The sequence below is a fragment of the Micromys minutus genome (genome assembly GCF_963924665.1).
Source record: "Micromys minutus genome assembly, chromosome: 3".
Lineage (NCBI taxonomy): Eukaryota > Metazoa > Chordata > Mammalia > Rodentia > Muridae > Micromys > Micromys minutus.
The window spans coordinates 77047162-77071073 of record NC_137972.1 but is presented as its reverse complement, the minus strand read 5'-3'; the positions used below and the strand labels follow the sequence as shown (position 1 = coordinate 77071073).

Below are 23912 nucleotides of genomic sequence, written 5' to 3'. Positions count from 1 at the left end.
GTGGAATAGCTGGGTCTTCAGGTAGTACTATATCCAATTTTCTGAGGTATCGCCAGACTGATTTCCAGAGTGGTTGTATTAGCTTGCAACCCCACCAACAGTGGAGAAGTGTTCCTCTTTCTCCACAACCTCCCCAGCATCTGCTGTCATCTGAGTTTTGGATCTTGGCCAATCTGACTGGTGTGAGGTGGAATCTTAGGGTTGTTTTGATTTGCATTTCCCTGATGGCTAAGGATGTCGAGCACTTCCTCAGATGTTTTTCAGCCATTCGGTGTTCCTCAACTGAAAATTATTTGTTTAGCTCTGTACCCCATTTTTAATAGAGTTATTTGATTCTCTGGTGTCTAGCTTTTTGAGTTCCTTGTACACCTTGGATATTAGGCCTCTATCTGATGTGGTGTTGGTAAAGATCTTTTCCCATTCTGTTGGTTGCCATTTTGTTTTCTTGACGATGTCCTTAGCCTTACAGAAACTTTGCAATCTCATTAAGTCCCATTTGTTAATCTTTGACCTTAGAGCTTGAGCCATTGGTGTTTTGTTCAGGAAATTTTCTCCTGTGCCTATGTGTTCTAAGGTTTTCCCTACTTTCTCATCTAATAGTTCCAGTGTATCTGGTTTAATGTGGAGATCTTTGATCCACTTACACTTGAGCTTTGTGCAAGGAGATAAGAACGGGTCTATTTTCATTCTTTTGCATGTTGAGTGCCAGTTGGACCAGCACCATTTGTTGAATAGGCTGTCCTTTTTCCATTGAATGTTTACTGCTCCTTTGTCAAAAATCAGGTGACCATATACATGAGGGCTCATTTCTGGATCTTCTATTCTATTCCATTGATCCACTTGCCTATTTCTGTACCAGTACCATGCAGTTTTCAGCACAATTGCCTTGTAATATAGCTTGAGGTCAGGGATAGTGATTCCCACAGATGTTTTTTTGTTGTTGAGGATGGATTTCGCTATTCTAGGTCTTTTGTTATCTGAATACTCTTGAAACAATTCACAGACCTAATGAAGCTCAAAAAGAAGGAAGGCTAGAATGTAGATGTTTCAGTCCTTCTTAGAAGAGAGAACAAAACACTCACAGGAGGAAATGAAGAGGCAAATAGAGTATCAGGGATTGAAGAAAAGATCATCCAGAGACTGCCTCACCCAGGGATCCATCCCATATGCAGCCACCAAACCAAGGTACTATTTCTGATACCAAGAAGTGCTTACTGACTGAAGCCTGATATAGATGCCTCCTCAGTGGTTCTGTCAGAGCCATACTGATACAGATGAGGAAGCTTGCAGTCAACCATTGGAATGAATGAACACAGGAACAACAATGAAGGAGCTAGAGAATGAAGTGAAGGAGCTGAAAGCATCTGCAACCCCATGGAAAGAACAACATTATTAACCAACCAACCTTCCACAGCTCCCAGGGACTACAACACCAACCAATGAGTACGCATGGAGTGACCCAAGGCTCCAGTTGCATATGTAGCAGAGGATAGCATTCTCTGACATCAATGGGAGGAGAGGCATTTGGTCCAGTGAAAGCTCATTTTCCCAGTGTAGGGGAAAGCTAAGGCACTGAGGTGGTAGAGGGTGGATGGAGAGGGAACACCTTCATGGAGGCAAGTGGAGGGGAGCATAAAAGTGGGGGGAAAGGGATAACATTTGAAATGTAAATACAAAAAATATTCAATAAAAAAGAAAACAAGATAAAGAAGTTTGGTGAGTTCAGCAAGAGATGCAAGAATCCTAACAGTGGGAGATTAAAAGATACCAACTCTGAAAAGAACCAACTGTTGTTACTATAGACTAAAGAATCTACAATGCATTATAGGTACAAATCTACAATCTCAGGACTAGGGAGAAAGTTCAAGAGCAGCCTTAGATGCATAATGAATGGAGGCCCTCCTAGACTGCCTGTCTCAAAAGATAATAAAATAAAAGCAAATATCAGGAACAGCAACTCTAGTAAATCTGAAAATGAAGGTGAAATTCTAAACTCAAAAATCTGGGCCATATGCCTTTGGCAAGGCACTAATATCCAAAATGCACAAAGCACTCAAAAAGTCGGCAGTGGGTAGAGTCAAGCTGCTTTGAACACATAGATGTAAGTTTCAAAAAATAACTAAAAATATTATCTTTACAAACTGAATGAAAAAGAACTAAATAACTCAATTTTTAATGGACAACAAACATAAATAGGCATTTCTCAAAGGGATTTATCAGTGCTGTTGAGATAGCTCAGCATGTAAAATCATGTGCTGCCAAGCCTGATGACCAGAGTTCCATCCCCAGAATGCAAATGGTAAAAGAGGAAAAACAAATGTTCTCTAGTTCATCAATTGGATATATAAAACTGAATAGGTAGATAGATAGATAGATAGATAGATAGATAGATAGATAGATAGATAGATAGATATAGAGAGATAAAGAGATAGAGAAAGAGATAGATAAAAATTTTAAAGAGATAAAAGCTTAGAGTCTAATGATAGCTGTCAAAGACTGGCATAAATGGAAGAAGGGGAGAAACTGACCAAATAATTCATAATTAAAATTAAAAGCAATACATCTCCAAAGATTTACTTGCAGCAAGGTGTCTATTAATAATAGTAACATATTATATTCTTGAAAATTGTAGAGAGTGTATCTTCTGTGTTCTTGTCATACCAAAAAAATGTTGCATCATCTGTTAATTAGCCAGATTTAACATCCCACAATATTCTTTTATTTCAAAGCATCACATTGTTTAATGCTAGCTTTAATTTTTAAACGTTAAAAAACTGTAATGGCAAACAAAAAATCTCTCCTCCTGATTGTGACCCACCTACACAGAAGTGACAGAATTCTGGAAGCCAGCCAGCTGGTTTACGTAGCTTATTTCAGGATCTTATATCTTCTAGAAAGATATTAGGGAATAAGAATATTTTTATATCCTAGATGCCTTAGAATTGGCTAGCCTCTGGTCAGCATGAAAAATGAGTTTAATGGAAATAAACTGATAATCTTGCCATGAGGGAAATCAGAACATGCTATTTCCTACCAGTGGAGAGGAAGCCAGGCAAAGAACGGGACCACAACACAGATCCCAAGGCCCAAGAGTGTCTGCTGTGTAAGTCTCCTTCTTCCAAGAAGATTGGGAGGATTGAAGTGCTAGCTGCTCCCAGCTGGTTGTCATGGCTATATTTCAGTCATGGAGCTCTATCCAATCACTTTAATTCTTCAAGCTGCTGGCCAATAAGTATTCAATCTAATAGATATATGAACTCAAACATAATATGACTGCTACTCTCCAATACTCCTCTCTCACAAGGAGAGAATCATGGAATAATATAGTTTTACCCTAAAGACTCTCTAATCCAATATGTTCTTGAAAGGTCACAAACCTCCTACTGAGAGTATATGACTTGAATTTAGATGCCACTGGAGACATTGCATTAAATATCATGGAATTACATAGAGGAAAATGTTTATTCTCAATAAAAGTGTTTATTCTTCCTTTGGGAAATATCATTCAAGTCCTGGTTATTAGTACATTTTCATGCCACTCTAATATTGCCTGATCTTTTTAAAAAACAAATAGCAGACTCAAAGCTCATAAATTCCAGAGAAACACTATCTGGTTGGACTCTAATAACATTATGTTGTTTGTATTACATTTAGGGTTGTGGCTACTTCCTATTTGTGTGAGGCACTACTGCAGTGCTTATGGCTATACATACAGTTTCATCTTAAATAAGTTATAATTATAAATTTACTAGAAAAATCCTAAATAAACATTAGCATGTTGGAACGCAACTATAGAAACCTATGCTCATCACATGCAAATGACCAGTATTTATGGAAAATCAACTTCATATTCATCCTTTATTTTGTAGATAAATCATGACCCATGCTTTATTCAATACCATTTAGTAGCAAATCCAGGACTTAAAGTGAGGTCATACAATGCCCACACTTACCAGTCAACATGAAGTATACACTCTAGTAGGCTTTCAAGGTCTTCCAGTCAGAGAGAAGACAGCGCCTGAAAGCTCTCAATAATGTCTCCCTCTTTATTTTGTCTCCAATGTCATATGATAATGTAATAGAATTGGTCTATTTGCTTATTATTCAAGATCTTGGTACACAGAGCCTAAGACCTTCCTGAAAGATCAGAGCAACAGGAGAATATTTTATTATGCTTGACTTTTTTCCTTGGTTCCTGACATAAGAGTTCCTTAAACCCCTGGACTATTAGAGCAGGTTTTTTCAATAGATACACAGAGAGATGGATGGATGAATGACTGGTGATTAGAATTTCACAAATAGCTTCAAAATGGGAGCTGGTTGCCAACAAGGCTAAGGAGGGATAAAAGGTTTAACATTTTCATTCCCATCTTCTATTTCCTGGAAAAAGGAAAGGGATCAAGAATTGAGTTCATCACCAATAGTCATTCCTACACAATCCAACTTACAAAAAACCATCTTAAACAATATCATTCAAAGAACTTCCAAGTGGTCAGATACCTTTATATTCTACAAGAATTTGGAAGAAATACTTGGACCTGAAGTGAATATAAATTCCACAAGAACCAACAGAATTAGAGTTGACTATCCTGGACCCCCGGAGCTCTCAGAGTTTGAACCGCCAACCAAAGAACATTCATAGGCTGGACTTAGGCCTCCATGCATGTATGTAGCAGATATGCATCATGGTTTTCATGTAGGCCCTGAACAACTGGAACAGGGTTATCGCTAAAACTATTACCTCTCTGTAGGATATGGTCTTCAAGCTGGACTGCCTTGTCTGGCCTCGGTGGGAAAGAAAGTGCCTACCTAGCCTCACAGAGACTTGAAGGGCCAGAGTGGGAGAATATCCAGGGAGACCCCACCTGATCAAAGGAGCATGGGATGGGGGAGGGTTGTGGGAGAGGGGACTAGGAGTGGGACAGTGAGCAGGATGTAAAATAAATAAGTGAAAAGAGATTTTAAAAATAAAACAAACAAAATAATAAAAAATAAATTTGCTATTAACTTGGACTTGGGAAATTGAGAGCAATTTTCTAGAAATAGCAGTGAGGATATACAAGCTGAAGAGGCTACCTCCTATAGCCAGGCAGGAACCCCAGTGGAGGGGTAAGAGTAATAACCCATTCACAAAGCTTTTGGCCTAAAATTTGTCCTGTCTACAAAAAATGCAAAAGATGGAGCAGAAACTAAGAAAATAACTAATATCAGGCCCAAGTTGAGACACTTCTCATTGGCAAGCACCAATCACTGACACTATTAATGATACTCTGTTATGCTTGAAGACAGTAGTCTAGCATGGCTGTCCTCTGAAAGGCTACACCCAGAAGCTGATTCAGACAAATGCAGCGACCCACAGCCAAACACTGGATGGTTTGAGGACTCTTATGTAAGAGTTAGGGAAAGGATTAAGAGGTCTGAAGGGGATAGTAACTCCACAGGAAGACCAAGAGAGTCGACTAACCTGGACCCTTGGGGGATGTCATAGTATGGACCACCAACCAAAGAACAAACATACACAGGTTGGACCTAGTCCCCCCAACACACACATATATGTAACAGATGTATAGCTCGCTCTTCACATGGGTCTCCCAAAAACTGGAATGGGGGCTGTCCCTGAATCTGGTACCTACCTATGGATTCCATTCCTCTAACTATGTTGCCTTGTTTGGCATCAGTGGAAGATTTACTGAGCCCTACAGTGACTGATGTGCTGAGGAATTATATTCAGAGGAAATCCACCCACTCAGAGGAGAAGAGAGAAGGGACTGAATGAGGTGGGGAATGGAAGGAGAACAGCTACTGGAATGTAAAATGAACAAATAAATGAATGGGCATAAACAGTTTGTCAAATCTAAAAATGAAAGATGTCTAAACCACCCAGGTGAGTTGAAGCTCTCAGTGAAGAATGGCTTGTGTGTAGTTTAGTACAATCTAGAAAAGAGTATATCACCTTCAACCTGGTGTGGTGAATGGTGCCCCTCTTAGCAATTCTGTATTCCAACCCTTATTTTCAGATTTACAAAGCCATAGAACATCGCATCACCCTTTCCAGTTGACGTCCCCCAACTGTAAACATCTCAATAGTGGATATGGTCTGGATGTGTCCCCTAAAAGGCATGTGCTCCCCAATGCAATAATGTTAAGTGTTGGGTGCCCCAAGTTAGGCTTTGAGGGATGAACTTTTCATCACAGAAATGAGACACACTGAGATATCTCTCTCTCTCTCTCTCTCTCTCTCTCTCTCTCTCTCTCTCTCTCTCTCTCTCTCTCTCTCTCTCTCTCTCTCTCTCTCTCACACACACACACACACACACACACTCACTATTTCTCCTTTCTCCTGTTTTCTCTCTACTTTCCCTTTCTCTCTTCCTCCTTTCTACCCTTTCTTTCCATCCTTACCTGTTGACCAAGTGATACCTTCTGCCATGTTATGAAATAGGGAAATGTTCATACTAGATTCTGGTCCCTCAGTCTTGTATTGTCTATTTTCCAGCACTGTAAGCCATCAATTTGTGTTCATTATAAAACACTCAGACCTTGGTATTCTGTTATAGCTGCACAAAACAGCCAGAGACAAAGACACAAATACCAGGGTTTTGCTCTTTCCTCTGGGTCCCTTCCATCTCCTGACCTCAATCCATTGTATGATCATTATCTCTTTAAAACACTGTTTCTTTTCACAAAAAGGTACTTACATGTAACCATATTTCAAAATTACCTCCTGTGCAAAAATTGGACTGAATTACCTAATCTGCCATTACTCAGAAGCAGAGGTTCACACAAGGTTGAAGGTTGATTAAGGTCTTCTTCATCCAAAAGGAACATGAGCTTGCTATTCCCTATTCACTTATAATACTTAGTAACTATGTAGTCCTGTATCAGTGCAAGCAGTCACAAGGCAACAATAATTGATCCAACTATATACTGTGTGACCTCAATGCTGTGAGTGAACATGTTTGCTTAGGTAAGAGGAGATCTGATGGTTCAGTCTTACATCTCTGAAAAGGCAAAGACAATGACATTGTGATTTTAAGATTCTCATGGAGGGTGGTTTGAGTAAAGCAATAATGACTGTATTTGTAACCAAGCAAAGCATAGGTGAGTCTAGAGGCACAAATGTTTAGGGGATGTTTGAAGATCAGAGAATACTATATACCTCCGTTATTGGAAGAAGCTGGTTTTGTTAAGTAACATTTCACTTCAGTTTATTTATATGTTTACTTTTTATTGGCTTATATTCATTGTGCATAGTGCTTGGTTTAAAAGGACATTTTCCTACAAATAAGTAAAACAATTGTGAACTCACAGCGGCTGTGTAACTTGTGCCAGACTAAGCCAGCCAAAACTCTAGCACAGATGGGACAGATAATTCGCATGCCTGTCTCACCTCTTACTGAGGAGCTATTAGTAATTAATAGTTGCTGAGGAAGACAGAAATATTCTATTTTTTTAATGTGGACACTGGTAGGTTCCCCATGCTCAGTGGATGGTCTCATGCCCATGTATATACATATATGACTAACTTGACTAGACACGTTGACAAAAAGGAAAAGAAAAGAATAAGTTTGGAGGAAGGTATGCAGGGAGAAAGTGGGGTGGTTGGAATGTTGTGGATATGATCCTATTTCATCAGTGACATATATGCAATTCTCAAGGATAGAGAAAAATATCTTTTAAAAGAAATATTACATCAAGTTTAGAAGCATAAAAGATTTACCATGATTGAATCAAAAGTTAAGCTACTGTTATTTGATAAGAACAAGCTCTAGTTTCTCCATCTTTAAAAACCTCTATTAGAAAAACTTATCTAAAAACTAGGAGAAAGGAGAAAGCAATCTAACTTTTCATACTGTGTGTGTGTGTGTGTGTGTGTGTGTGTGTGTGTGTGTGTGTGTGTGTTTATAACTGAGGGAAGTATCTTTATCTTTCAAAGAATATTTGCCACATTGCACCCCATGGGAATGAATCAAAAGATTAAAAGGTCTATAGCCATTGGCGTTGATCTACTGTGTAATAGAATATGTAGATGTTGGGATCTCATCTCTTCCCCTTACAAAGGAATAATAATGTCACCATGTTTTCAGCTGAGTCCCACTGTGTGCAGTAGTCACTGGATCAAGGACATTAAGAGTGATCGCCACATTCCAGAGCTCTTTCCTCCTCGTATAGGGAAGCTGCATTCTGTATGTGTGTGGCTCGTAAAATTCTGAGAGCCTTGTCATACACTAACTAGTATCTGGTCTATGATATCTGGTCAAGTGAACCACTCAATGTATGAAAGAATTAAAATGAAAAATTTGTAAATGATCAAGGAAGTAGGTATCACTCTACTGTCATTGCTGGGTCACCCCACCCCTGACGTCTGGAAGCTACCAGTTTATGGAGAATACTGACCCAGAAACTGAGATCAAACAAAGATAATGACACTGTCCAATATCAACCTGAACTCAGGCAGGAAGCCTTCATATTTTACATAAAATGTAGATGTTGCATTTGCTAGCAGACAGAGCTCTAGTGAGTGATGTAGAGACAAATCTTCCAGTAAAATAAATACCAAGGGCAAAAATTTATCACTGTGCAAATAAGGAATAATGTGGCATAAAGTTCCATGACAGAAACAAGGCAAGACAATTTAAAAATTTTAAATTTAAGTTTTATTAGTACAAGTGTTAGAATATAGGGAGAAAGTAAAATAATCCTAAAAAAATGTTTAATAAACCTGACTGTTCAAGTGTAGCATATATCATCAAAAATAATAACCATAAAGTCAGACTTAAATGAAGTACTAAAAATTCTTGTATTTATTTAAATTATTGTATATCATGTATTTAAAAATATACAGGGTGACTTAAAAGAATAAACTGTCTATAACTCTCAATTGAATAGTGTTTAATATTTATTGATATGTTGAAAATGATATGTAAAAATGATAGAAATTTAAGTGCATAATTGTAGAAATATATAGGCAAACATCTAAAATTATTAAGTAGACATGTATGCAATTACATGCAAGAGTAGGATTTATTACAGGAAATTTTTACTTCCTTCGGTTTTAATTATAATTTGATGAAATTTTTAGAATGCTGCACTCCTATTGCTCTCATGTTTATACTGGAGAAGAAACAGTTAACTGGGAAGGAGATGTTATAGCCCAATGTAGAAAACAGTAAAATTTGGAATCAGAAACCAGCAGAGTTCAGATATTCACTCTGCCACCTAATGGGCCTCATGACCTGTGACTTTCATCAATAGGTCTGTTCTTCTCACCTGGTAAATGAGCTTGAGGGCAGTGGCATCGCAAGACAGGAACATGGAGGAGGCTTAGACTATGTCTTAACACATCAGAAGTGCTCAGCAAATATAAGTGGCTCACGGTAAAAAAATAAAACACTCCCTGAATTTTAATAGTCATCTTCCTCCAAATATTATCATCTTAGCCTCTTCTCTCCAAAGTTTTAGCTGGCATTTGGAACATTTTTATTTTCCCTCAGGACATATAGTATATATTTTTTATGATTCAATAATGAACATCAAGGATAAAATAAAATTTGCTTATAGCTTCTATGTAACCATTATGAAGGGTAAAAGATATCTACATTGTCCTAGGAGCTGCTTGGATTTGGTGGTGTCTTTAAAGGGCTGGGATAAAGATGCTCCAGGGTAGGGAGTGTAAGACACTAGGCTTATGCAGACTGAGAAATCAGAGATGTCGACATACATTGCTAGAGGTAGGGGTAGGGAATGGTGAGAGAAAATTTATTACTGACCCTTTATTGACAATGCTTTTTTCTTCTGGGTCCTCTGGGAAAAGCTTGATCAGATAGCCTGACCGTGAAACATGACCTGTTTTTGATCTGAAAACTTGGCCACAGCTATGGGATCTCCATGGCTTCCTGATCCTCCTGAGACCCAAGAAGCATATTTGTCAATTCCAAGCTTATGGTTTTCCTACTATTAAAACTCTCCAAACACAGAAATGGCACCAGACTTCCACCAGACTTGACTTACAATCCACTTCCATCAGAATCTTTTCAACATTCTGAGATCAGTTCCCATACCAAAGAAGTCAACTCTACAAACCAGCCGAGATGAAATACAAATTGTTCTAAAACCACTGGTTTCAAAATGTATCCATGCATTGCTTTTAAAAGCTAAGTTAACCTAGTTCCAAGATGACCTAGAAATGCTACAATTTATATCTTAAATTTATCAATATACCATACATATTTTATGAGTTCTTCAGCACACATTCCCTGAACATTTGCTGTGTTACCAAATAATGTTTTCAGTAATTGTGGTATTAAGATTAAACACAACAGAAGAGATCCTAATCCTGGTGATAAGGGTGAGAGAATTCCAAAGAGAATATCAGGAAATTTGTGGATAATGAGAAGGGGGACATACAGTGACAGGTAGCTGGTGATGCTCTCAGAAAAGCTAACTTAGGGAAACACACATTTAAACTGAAAATATTTTTAAAGGTCTTTGATAAAGGTAGTTAAGAAATGTGCTTGTCCTAACAGTTCAAATCCATACATCTCTTTGTTCCTCATTAAGTCAACACTGGCATTAATAAACACAAATGTTCCTCGGAATTCAATTTTCAAAGTGCTGGTTTGAATGTAGAGGTAATTTAGGTGAGGGTGCGGGATGAACACACCACCTACACTCTAGCATCCACCACATGCTGCCAGAAGCACACCTCAGAGAACTATTCAGGGTCTGCAAGATTGTCCCAGGAGGACCACCTACACCTGAAGGGATGTGGTGTTGTCTGCTCCTTTGTAAGAAGGGCATGCTGAGATTGAAGAGGTTATATACTCCCTGTGGGTGCAGTATGTAGTCACATGAAGCTCCCCGCACCACCATCTGCCAATCTCAGCGGCCAGTATTAGCAATAACAAGCCAGTATTAGCAAACTGAAAACCATGAGCCAAATCTAACCTCAATATCTGGTTTTGTTGACACACAGGCACAGTTTACTATGATCATCTGTAGCATATAGTGCCCAGACATAGGGAGAATGGCATTCTAAGTCTAAGGAATGACTTACAGAATTAGTAGGGATGCTTTGGCACACGGATGCTACAGCAAAGGAGGTCTAAGGCTTGTACTGTCACCCCATATAGATAATGCTAGTCAAAGTTCCCATTGTTGTGACATAGTGGCTGATGTAAATAACTCAAGGAAGGAAATGTTTGCTTGTGCCTGCAGTTCCAGGATGTTCAAACTCTGGTTGCTTGGTCCTATACAGTCAAGTAGAACATTATGGTTGCTGGAGTGTGTGGTAGAAGAATTTTATGACCTCATGAATGACATAAAGCAGAGATCAAGGAATACACCAGGAACCGGACATAATTTTCAAAAATCATTCTTGATACCTAGTGACCTACTTCCTTCAATAAGGCTTTACTGCCATACATTTCCAGAACCTTCTAAAATAGGGCCACCAGCTGGAGACCAAATACGGTGGGTAATATTTAATGTGCATCTGGCAACAGTTTAAAGAGACCAACTTTGGTCACCTTTTCTCTTCCTTTTATACCAGTGATTCTAGTCATATGGACAGCTAATACTCTTCTCAGATTTGCAAGCAGCAATACATATTGCCCATCTGCAGGCAATCTACCCAAAGAGTATTTGGAACATTTATAAAGTCTCACTTTTTCTTTAGCAAATTTAATACACCTGGCAGTGGTGCCTCTGCTGGAATAACGCTCTCTTCACACAAACTCCACCAATGGCATGTGCTAGTTTTGAGATGATGTAAAATTTATTAACCAATCAGTCTTCCATTTTAGGCTTTTTAATAGAGGAATATAATGTTCCTGTTCTTAAAAGATTGCTCCAAAGACTAAATGAAACTACACCCATGAAGAATTTTGCACAGCTTCTGACTCACAAAAACTGTTAAATAAAGGTGAGTTGTTCTTTAACTATTATTATAAAAGAATGCGAGGGTGAGGGCTATGAGTTAGTCAGTAAAGCGCTTGACATATAAGTGTAAAACCTGAGTTCCAAACCTCAGTACCCAGTTGAAAAGACACAGAAAGAAAGAGAGAGAAAGAGAAAGAAAGAGAGAGAGAGAGAGAGAGAGAGAGAGAGAGAGAGAGAGAGAGAGAGAGAGAAAGGAAAGAGGGAATGAAGGAAGGATTGAAGGAAGAATGGAAGAACAGCAGGAAGGAAAAAACAAAAGGAATAAAAGAAAAAGTGATGGAGGGGGATGAAGGAAGAACAAAGATTTTTATAGAGTCCCAAAAAGAAGTATGTTAAACCACTTTCAGCTAACAGATATACATGAAGCAAATTTCAGTAAAAGTAGGTATTAGCCAAAGTCCACTCAAAGCAATGGTATCTATGTAGATCAATGTTCTTCCTCTAGAAACCTGTTTTGAAAATTAGTTGCTGTTGTATATGAAAGCTAAACATATGAATACCCTAAATCACTGCCTCAGTAATAAGTATATATCCAACAGACATGTACACATATGTTCAAAAAGCGTTTACTAAAAATATTCACAAAAGCATTATTTGGTTCTGGCCCCAAACTGAGAATTACAACTTTCATCAACCATAATATGTAAGAAGAAATCATACCATAATCACACAATGATATTCTACTGGACAACAATATGAGCTTCTTCAACTACATGCAAAACTTGGAGGGATCTCACAGCATTAAGTAAAAATAGCTAGACACAAAAGATTTGCTGTAGGATCCTACTCATATGAAATGTAAAATCTTCAGAAGCAATCTGTGGTGTTAGGAATCAGAGTAGAAGTGATTCTGGGGTGCAGTCGGCATGGCAGGGTCCCCAGAGTACTGGGAATTCTCTGTTGCTTCATTTAGGTGCTCACCACATAAGTGTTATTCTCTGTATGTTTATAATAGTTTAGTTGGCTTGTTTATGTTCAACTCGGCTTTGATTCCAATTTTAGAGTTTGCTTCTTTGAAATTGATTTTCTTTTAGTTCTTTTTTCAAAGATTGAATTTTTATTAATTATTTTTATAGGCTCAGGTAAAGATTTTTTTAATAGTATACTAGTCTTCCAAGACCAACCATCTGTACTGCAAAGGAAATTAAAACATCTCTGTACTGAAAAAAATAACTATTAACTGACTGAAGATACAGCCTGCAGAATGGTGTAAAAATGGTAGTTATGTATGCAACTACCAAGGATTCATAAACACAAAGATACTTAGGAAGCAGTTGTTACCGTGTCTGTGCATTTAGCAGAGTGATAGTATTAAGTTCTCCACAAGAGACTGTGATACCAGCAACATTAAGTTGTCTTGGAGGAAGGTGGTGGGTAGGATGGGGGAATAATGGAGGGGAGAGAATGGGTAGTGTATTTGAATAAAATGTGTTATATGCATGTATGAAATTCTCAATTAAAAATAAAATATATTTATTCATTTAAGAAAGAATGAGCCTTGGGAATATTACATTGAGGGCATATTATCAAATAAAAGAAGGGTTAATAGAGCAAAGGAAGATATGGACCTGTTTAGAAATATTGCTTTGGATCAAATCTAACCTGTGCTGTCTGGATACCAGTAGTTTACTTCATACAAATTATCCATGGCAGCTTGATCCACTTGCAAACACCATTTTCAAATCAGCAATGGCAGGTCTGTCTAGAAGAAACCTCAGAGGCTCTGCCAATTATTACCAATAAATACCAATTATCAATAATTAACAACTTATTTATTAGGCCAATTGCCAAATGGCAATTGTATGATTCTCATTACACAAGATCACACAGTCAGTTTTATAAGAGAGAAATGGAGTCATGGTTGTCAGGGTCCAGTGGGGGAGCATGAGAAGCTGTTATAAGAGGAATTGACTTGGAGATTGCATGATCAGTGAGACTGTGCACATACTAATGAAATGGATATTTAAAACTGGTTCAAATGATACATTATGTGCTAGGTGTATTTTATTTCAGTTTTTTTTAATGAGACAAAATTAAAGTAGAAATTTTGGGGGTATTTTATTTTGGAGACTCAGCTGGGTCTTGTGATGTTTTTCTGGAAACTGTCGTATGAGAGGATGTTTTTGCTGAAGCAGACACGTGGGAAGGTGTTTTGCTGAAAACAGACATGTGGTGGTTTTCTGCAGGCAGCCTGGGAAAAGGGCATGTGATGTTTGCCTAGAGTGGATGTTTGAGAGCATGCCTTATGTTTGGAAAGAATATAAACAAAGTCCAACAGATGGTAGACATCAATGGATGATATTAGTACACCTTGCCATTGCTCATTGGTCATTGTTGGGCTTGCCTGACACTGGTCTTCAGTGATGAGTCAGGGTGGCACTGGTACACCTTATCATTTCTTGTTGACCATCATTTGTTGTGACTTCATAAAACAAACACACACACACACACACACACACACACACACACACACACACACACATACACATACACACATCAAAAAGTCCTAATGAATTTCTGGTGCCTCCTTACCACTTCTTGGTCTAGGACCAATTGGTAAATCCTTGTGGTTTCTTTAAGATTGACCTGCCATTGATGATTCATAAGTGGTGTTTGCAAGAGGATTAAGATGCTAATTCATGTGACCTAAACTAATCTGTGACAGCACAGATTAGATTTAATCCAAAGAAAGATTTCTCAACAGATCCACATCCTCCTTTGCTGTATTAACCTTTCCTTCCCACTACCTCTGGTGGAGGGTAAAAAGGTTAAAACATTTTAAAACCCTTACTAAAAGTAGATGTTTAAAAAATTCTAAGCCTACACAAAATTTCTTTACATAACTCCATCATACTTTATTCGTAATCCTCCTGCCTCAGGATCCTGAGTGCTAGGATTTCAGATGTGTGCCATTGTGTCTTGTTGTCTACAGTTTAAATTTTTAAATAAAAACACATGAACAGGAAACAAAAAGAGAGAATGGAGGAAGAAGGGGAAGGAATGTGCTCAGGATGGACTCTGAGCCATTCCTCCATTCCATTCATCTCTGTGTCCTTCCTTCATGCCCAGCATAATTGCTCTTGCCTCTTTTGTCTTATACCTGCGTTCCCCTGATGAGGAACCAGTTTGCAGATCTCTTTTGAAAGAAGCCATGCAGCAAAAAGGCAGAGATCCAATAAACCCTCTACTTCCTTTCAGTCCAGGTCTGGCAGAAGGATATGAAGGTCACACCCAGAAGGATGCATTTCCATTCACCCATTTCTGAAATATGAAGAGGCACCTTGTCTATTTGATTCATTGCTGCCTGTCCAATGACCAGACATATAGTAACAAGTAACCAGCATTTTCTCTAGTGAGACCTAGCCAGGGTTTAGACAGAAACTGTGTTTGGCTCTCTTAAGACCAACTCCAGCTTTAGAAAATGGGTAAATTGTAGAGTAAATGCTTCCGGTTTGTAGTCTCTGGTGGGCCTGGGATTCTCTGTTGTCCATTTGCCTCAGCCTCTCACCAATTTCCAATTATACTTCAAAGCCATGCTAGCCTTTACCCTTTGTGTGTGGAGGTCGATATTCAGGGGCACAGTAGAACCAGATCAGGTGGGAACTTTGACTATACCTGGTTCTAAAATGGGCACACACTTGAGTTAGCTCTGGCTGCTTTAATTTAGCAGTGCAGTCAGAACGGCACTGATGCCAGAACATTTGAATACTACCTATAAAATAAAAACACCACATATTTAGAACACTCTCCTCCCTCAATGTAGGCAACCCTAGACATAATCTATCCCTTCCCTGTGGAGTAGGCCTAGAGTTGGGGAAAGGCTCAAAAATAGGTGAGATACAGAGATGAGAGAAAGTGAAAAAGAGCTCCAATCTGTGGCCAATCAGAGGACAGATAGGAATGCGACTAGGAATACAAGTTAGTTCAAGATCAGAGGGTAATCATTTTCCTCTGTGCTGTAGTCATAGGGAAGCTACCCAATCCAATTACTAGCCTTGTATCTATGCTAATACAAGCCATCCCCTTTCTCTCCCTCCCCCACTCTCTCCCTCCCCCCCCATACACATATACACACACACACACACATACACACACACTGTAACACATTAGGCATCAGTCTCTGTCCTCCACACACAAACACATCCATCCATGGACACATTCATACATTCATGTATATTCATAGCACGCAGGGACACAATCCCATGAACACTTACATATTCCAGATTTAAAATAATAATTAAATTTAAAGGGAAAAGAAAAGTCGGGTAAGGATATCCAATTTGATGACAACACAAAACAGTGTTGCATCAAATCAAGTATCACCCAGGTCAGACAGCTCTGTAGATGTCACCTTGGTTGCAGCCATGATCCAGAATTAACAGCAATTTCCATGAGTTTATCAAGCCTGAAGCTTATCATTCAAGACCCTTCATAATCTAAGCAAATCTGTCTCCATCTCTCTTTTCCCGTATGCATTTTATTTTAATCATATTGAATATCATACCAAGTCCCCTGTATATTGCTAGGTATGGATGATCTCATATCTCAGCCCATCTAAAACTGGAGTCACTGTCTAAGTTCTATCCAGGAGTTGGTTCCATTCCAAATTCCACAAAATTGTCTCAGGGTGTTCACTTTTACCGCAGCTTTCATTCCATATGAATTTAGTTTTCAAATATGTCTTCCCACTTTTTCACTCGGAATCAGGCTTTTACAAAGTCAAGAACTGCTTTTAAGTATGATGCTGGCCACTACTAAACAGAGGCTACTGTGTTTATGCCTTTTCATACATTTTTTTCTTAATTTATGGGCAGCCTATTAGTAGATATTTATTGTAAATGTCATTTTGAAGACAAGAAGAAATTTCAAAGGAGTCGCAGTTGTCTCTCCAGAGACACACCATTTTAAACAAAGGGCAAAGGATCATGTGATCTCTCTCTCCCTCTCTCTCTCTCTCTCTCTCTGTCTCTCTCCCTTTCCCTTTCCCTCTCTCTCTCCCTCCCCCTCCCCCCAATGGTTCTCTGAATCTCCCATATCACAAAAAAGGTGACAGACAACTTGGAGGGGTAGATAGACGATGGGTGTCAGGTAAACAATTTTAAGAATATCTAACTGGCCCATCTCAAAAGCACCACCTTCCCTTTTCAAAAGTTATTTTCCACCACACTGAGTTAACATGTAGAATAAACCTCCCTCTGTTGTGAGAAATTTGCATTCTGTCAACCTTCAATTCCATCAGGCCAAAAGTCCCCAAAGCGCCAAATAAATAGGTCTCCCCAGTGTCACTTAGGAAAGGTTCAGACAAACTTTGTAGTGGCAAAATCTGCATCACATCCTCCTTCACAGTAGTTACAAAATTTATGTTACTAAGTCTTGCGCGGCTTCATCTTCATTAGGGCAGTGACGGTCTTACCTCAAAAGCAGACGGATACACCTCCTTCATGTATGGCAGAGTGATATGAAGTGATGAAGGTACCCATTTGGCAAAAAAGAGCACTAGTCCATTTTCTCTGACCTCAAAATACTTTAAGATAATCTGTAAAATCAGTAGTGCCTTGGAGAAAAACACCAAATGAAGGTTTTGTTCTACTTCCAAGACGCTAGACCTGCATGCAACCACCATTCCCTTTGGGATCTAGTTTGACTAGCATAGCTGTCCCTTAGGGATTGACAGAGGTTAGTTACATCCTACTGTTTTTACCTTCTTTTCATTATGCATGACATTAGGGTGATTTTTTTTTCCTTTTCTTTACTGGTGATCAAAATGTAGACACTTCATTCTATATCCACGTTTATGTCACAATTAAGGTAAAAGTTTCCAACAAACTCCGTTAACTCAAACAACCAAAGAGAACAGTCTTAGCAAGTTCTGGGAAGTCAGTTCACAGTGCTCTCTATCCAGGTGGAAAATGCTTGGCTAGATTTGCCCAAGCCTTTCTGTTTTCCGTCCATGGTGAAAGCTGTTTTTGCCCCACCTGGGCCCATAGATAAAGAAAATGGATAGTTCTTCATCCTCCATGGAGAGGTCTACAAGGGAAATTAGCAAGCACACATAGAAGCAAAAGTGACTAAATTCTGTGAGTGAGACAGTCATCATTTTCCACCCCATCCCCTCATTACAGCCCAGGCACTGAGTCAACTGTTACCTTGAAAATAATCCTTGGAGGATCAAGTTCAAAGAAAAGGTTACACTGGATGCCCCAGTCCAGATTTCCTACTAGCAAAAGTCAATATTTACTCAAGACAGGAAACCCCACATACTGAAACCTACTTTATTCACAGTCCAGAATAAGTGATGTTCTTGGAACCTCATTTGAGAAAAGCAGTTAGCGAAATACATTTTGGCAAAGCTGCAGACCTGGGATTCAGTTTGAACAGCTCTGTCATAAAACTATAAAGTATGAATGTAAGCAGCAAGTATGTGCCCACACTGTAGCAAAGAGTGTGCCAAAGCTGACGTAATCACTATACATCTTCGATGATTCAATAAGGTTCTTAACTGGCATTTCATGGGACACTGCTGGATGAGGGCTTGTGACATCAGGGCTGGCACACAGTCCGCATCCTATGACCCTGGCAGCTCCCCATCTACCCCATTAACTTAAACCACATGAGGAGACAAGAGCAATACAGAATGAGACACCTGCCTTTTTTCTAAGTATGTTGGAGTCCACCCCAGGAAAGGGCAGGTTTATGAAGGGTGTAGAGAAATGTTCTCAGCATATCAGAACTACATATTCCTCTAGGGAAATTATCAAAACCACAGTCATTGGACAGCATGCTTGCTTTCCAGGTGCTTTCTAAAATATGATAAAAATATATGAGATGTTCTTTTAAGCCTCTCACTAAACGCTTAGAAACAATTTTTATTGCTTTCCCTGCATAGATCCATAGAGGAAGGGTTAGGGAGGTCAAGGAATGTGCATAAGAATAAGGAGCCAGTAAGCTCTAGAGCTGGACCACAGTCCTTTCTGCCTCTTTGACCTGAGCTGTAGATGACTCCCTTTCACCCTGAAGATCCCCATCAGTCTATCTAATTTTCTACCTACTACTCAAGCTGTCCAGGACAAGAACTTGGAAAATATCTCAGTAGAAAATTGAATCTTGTATTCTGGATAGATATCAGGCTGTGTTAAAACTAAAGTAGGAAAGAAACAACAACAACAACAATAGTCCCATCCTTATTTGCACAGAGGCATACAACAGGCCAAAAGAAAATGCCTTGGTGGTCAGGTTTGATGTTCTTAAAGAGGGAGGCTTCTAGGATTGTGGAGGCATAACGCAAAGATCAGTTTCACTGGCTGTGCTCTTTCTAACCATTGTTCTCTTTTGTTTTCCCCCAGTAAGGTTCTGAGCCACTATTCAAAAGTCAGAACCTGAGTTCACCTTTCATTCATCTTCTCAAGAGGTTTGGAAAACCACACAAAGCCTTTGTCTGTCAGGTTTGTACATAATATGAAAGGGTTGGTTTGAAAAGCAATCTACAGATTCATTGCAATCCCCATCAAAATTCCAACCCAATTCTTCATAGAGTTGGGAAGAGCAATGTGCAATTTCATCCGGAATAGCAAAAGACTTAAATACTGAAATCCATCCTCAACAAAAAGAAAACATCTGCGGGAATCAAGATCCCTGACCTCAAGCTATATTACAAGGCAATTGTGCTATAAACTGCATAGTACTGGTACAGAGATAGGCACGTGGATCAATGGAATAGAAAAGAAGATCCAGAAATGAGCCCTTACATATATGGTCACTTGATTTTTGACAAAGAAGCTGTAAACATTCAATGGAAAAAATAAAGCCTCTTCAACAAGTGGTGTTGGTCCAACTGGCACTCAGCATGCAGAAGAATGAAAATAGACCCTTTCTTATCTCCTTGTACAAAGCTCAAATGCCAGTAAATCAAAGATCTACACATTAAACCAGGCACACTTAAATTATTAGAAGAGAAAGTAGGGAAAACCTTAGAACACATAGGCACAGGAGAAAATTTTCTGAACAGAACACCAATGGCTCAAACTCTAAGGTCAAATATCGACAAATGGGACTTAATGAGATTATAAAATTTTTGTAAGGCTAAGGACACTGCCATGAAAACAAAATGGCAGCCAACAGATCGGGAAAAGATCTTTACCAACCCCACATCTGATAGAGGCCTAATATTCAAGGTATTCAAAGAACTCAAGAACTTAGACACAAGAGAATCAAACAACCCTATTAAAAAATGGGGTACAGAGCTAAACAAAAACTTCTCAATTGAGAAATATTGAATGGCTGAGAAGCATCTAAGGAAGTGCATAACATCATTAGCCATCAGGGAAATGCAAATCAAAACAACCCTGAGATTCCACCTCATACCAGTCAGAATGGGTAGGATAAAAAATTCAGATGACATCAGATGCTAGTGAGGATGTGGAGAAAGAGGAACACTTCTCCACTGTTGGTGGGGTTGTAAAGTGATACAACCACTCTGGAAATCAGTCTGGCGACTCCTCAGAAAATTGGACATAGTACTATCTGAAGACCCAATTATTCCACTTCTGGGCATATACCCCAGAGAAGCTCTAACATACAACAAAGACACATGCACCACAATGTTTATAGCAGCCCTATTTATAATAGCAAGAAGCTGGTAAGAACCCAGATGTTTTTCAGTAAATTAATGGACACAAAAATTGTGGTATATTTACACAATGGAATACAACTCAGCTATCAGAAGCAATGACTTTATGAAATTCTTAAGAAAATGGATGCATCTAGAGAATATAGTCTTGAGTGAGGTAACCCAGTCACAAAAGAACAGACATAATATGCAGTCACTGATAATTAGATACTAATCCCAGAAAGCTCTGAACACCTCAGAAACAACTCACACACTATATGAAGTTCAAGAAAAAACAAAGGACAAAAACAGAAAAAGAAAAAGAAAATGAAAATGAAAAACCATTATGCTTAATCTTTACACACCAAAAAAACTTTGACTAATTCCAGGTTACATCTAGTTTTACATGTACTATATGCTCATTGTAACTAGTAAGATCTTGATGCACACTATCAAACCTTTAAAAAAACCAAGTACTGACAAAAATGTATTCGTATACTTTTATGCAAAAATGCTTAAAATCTGTACATTTATCTTTGTTTTTAAAATACAGTTGTTCAATTAAAAAAGAAAGGGTTGGTTTGGATTGGCAAGATCTTGGAAATTCCTAGTTAGGAGTATTTCTGCTTAACTCCTTTCAGAAGCCTTTGGGAGTCTCTAGTTCAGTGGTTGTACCTTCTTTGGGGGATCACATATCAGACATCCTGAATATCAAATATTTATATTACAATTCATAACAGTAGTAAAATTAGTTATGAAGTATTCACAATATAACTTTATGACTGGGGTTCACCATAAAATGTGGACCCTATATCGAAGTGTCACAGTATTAGGAAAGTTGAGGACCACTGCTCTAGAGTAAGCCAACAGAGAACAATTATTGCTGCAGAACATCAAATCCATCATTCACAATGACTCCATGCTCTCTCTGGGTTTGCCTTTTAAAATGATTTTATAGTTCTAACTTTACAACAGGTGTAGACACAGGGGTCCTGGAAGCACTTACTAGAGATGAAACCAGCTCAAGTCAAGTATATTGCAACCAAACTATCGAGCAGGAAACACACCAGTGTTATTTTAATGTTCTAGTTAATTGGAAACTAAGTAGGGCCTAGTGAAAATAATTAAATCTTTCTTTGATAATTGAGAATCTTGCAGTGCCCTAGGGTGCTCATTCTAAATATCAATTATAAGTCCCCTCTGGTAGGAAGACAGAAGATTAAGCTGAACCTGCAGTGACTTCCAGCCAACTGCAGGACATTCATTTCCACTTGAGCTCTTGATACCAATCCACCAGCATCTTTCTTTCCCAAATATTTAGAGCAAGAAAATTTTAATCAGCCAAATCTTTCACTTCTGTGAAGAACAGTTAATCAAGAATTCTATGATTCCAGAAATTACAACAAAACATTAACTTGTGATTTCAGATTATCAAAGCATCTAGCCACATAAATGCTTTTAGATAAACTTCACCAGCTTGCTTTGAGGTTCACTCCACCTTCCACATCCCTGACCCAGATATGTCCTTGTCTTGTACACATTATATACAATGAGACAAACGATACTAAAGAACTGGTCTTTGGGTCTTGAGAGATGACACAGTCAGTAAAGTACTTACTATACATGCATAATGATCTGAGTGTGGTTGACAGAATCCACACACTAAAGCAAGGTGTGTGAGCATGTGTTTATAATCCCAACAATGGAAGATGGAGACAGGCAGGTTGTTGGGATTTGTGGCCAGCCAGCCTTGCTGAATTAGCAAGCTCTAGGTTCAGTGAGAGACCCTGACTCAAAGATCAAGGGGAAGAATGACAAATACCCGTTATCCTTTTAGCCTTCCACATATGCATGTGCACTCTGATATGTGCACATGCAAACATTCGGGGCGGGGGGAAGGATTGACATTTTCATGCAAATGAATGTAAAGTTTATGAGTGCTGGCCCAGGTTCTCCTTTTTCAATAGTCATGTGATATTGAAAACTTACTTCATTTGCTGCTAGGCCTTATTCTCCTCTGGATACCTGAAATGTGGGTTTCCTAAACATTTACAGAATGCCAATTCCCTTCAAGTTGCAGGCACAATAAGCAAACATTTCACAGTAGAAAAAAAGAACCAAATACAAAATGCTGACAAAATCTAGTCCCCTGCGCCCCTGCCCGGTCAGGCTGTTGTCTTGTGACTTCCATTCATAACATCTGGGTTCAAACTCCCCAGGGGAGAAAACTTCCTTGAGCACTTACATCCTCTGAATCCCACAAAACATAAGTATGTTTCCAAGTGGTTGCAACCTTAGCTGTGTATTAAAGTCCAGGCGTTTCCAAACGTTTAATGAGGGTTTCTCCCCACAACAATAAACCCAGGTCTTTGTTTAGGGCTGGCATCCCAGATATGAGTATTTCTATCATTCTCTAGGTGACTCCACAGTTCAAACACCTTTGCAAAACACTGCCCCAGAAAAAGGCTGCTCAAAATTACCAGTGAATAACATCACCAGGGAGAAAGCCAATTCCGAGGCTCCAAGCCCCTGATTGGTTCCAATGACTTCTGGCCACATCTAAACTGAGAATATACGCAGTTAGCATCCTGGGCCAGACTGATGCAGAATGCAATTTAGAAGCTTATTGAAGGAACCATTTAGCAAGTGAAGTTCTCTCCCTAGCTACCCATTCCTCCCACACAGTTCTCCAAGCCCCTGTCAAAGTTTTTAGCCTCGTTCAATAGCTTTACTACACATCCTTCATTTGCAGACAGCTCTCTCACTCTCTCTCTCTCTCTCTCTCTCTCTCTCTCTCTCTCTCTCTCTCTCTCTCTCTCTCTCTCTCTCTCCTCTCTCCTCTCTCTCATTTCCCATATCTAGCAAATCTGTATCTTTTAGCTAGAGCCTTTGATCCCACTAGGTTCAATAATTTAAGCAGAACAATCATCAGCATTGTCGTGTTTAATATTTAAACACCAATAGCATCACTTAGGGCAGCTTCAAGGTGAGAGCTGGTGCCTGTGCTACTGCTTGCTTAGCAAACAAGGCTACTGGCTGGCAGCGAGGACTGAGTGTTCATGCAGCATCCCAGGCCAGCTGGGCATTTCCTACCTGAAGCGTGTGCAGCAGCACCTGCAGGCCACTGCCTTCTTGTTCAGCCATCTCTGGTCAGATCCTCAGGCCCCACTGCTTGAGGCTGGATCCTGGCTAGAGAGATGAGGCCTGCCAAGATGACCTCGCTGCCTGCCTTGCAGGAAACTGCTCTGCAGTGGCCTCAGCTACACATGCTGTAGAGTGTGAAGTTACCACTGTGCAACCTTAGCCTCCAGCACAGGCGTGGATACCCCCTGACTCCTACTGTGGGGATTAGGTGAGCCCTGGCTCT

The 23912-nt window shown here is 39.2% G+C and overlaps 1 protein-coding gene across 4 annotated transcripts in view; it reads right to left on the bottom strand.

Annotated features, from left to right (window-relative positions):
• The window catches only part of AGBL1 (AGBL carboxypeptidase 1), an 889014-nt gene extending 865214 nt beyond the window's left edge, over window positions 1-23800 (bottom strand). For all 4 annotated transcript variants that reach the window (XM_080914790.1, XM_080914793.1, XM_080914791.1 and 1 more), the window contains exon 1: window positions 23639-23800. In XM_080914790.1, the coding sequence (XP_080770916.1) occupies window positions 23639-23689 (51 nt within the window). In that variant the 5' untranslated portion in view covers window positions 23690-23800. The remainder of the gene's footprint in view (window positions 1-23638) is intronic.
• Window positions 23801-23912: the final 112 nt, after the last annotated feature.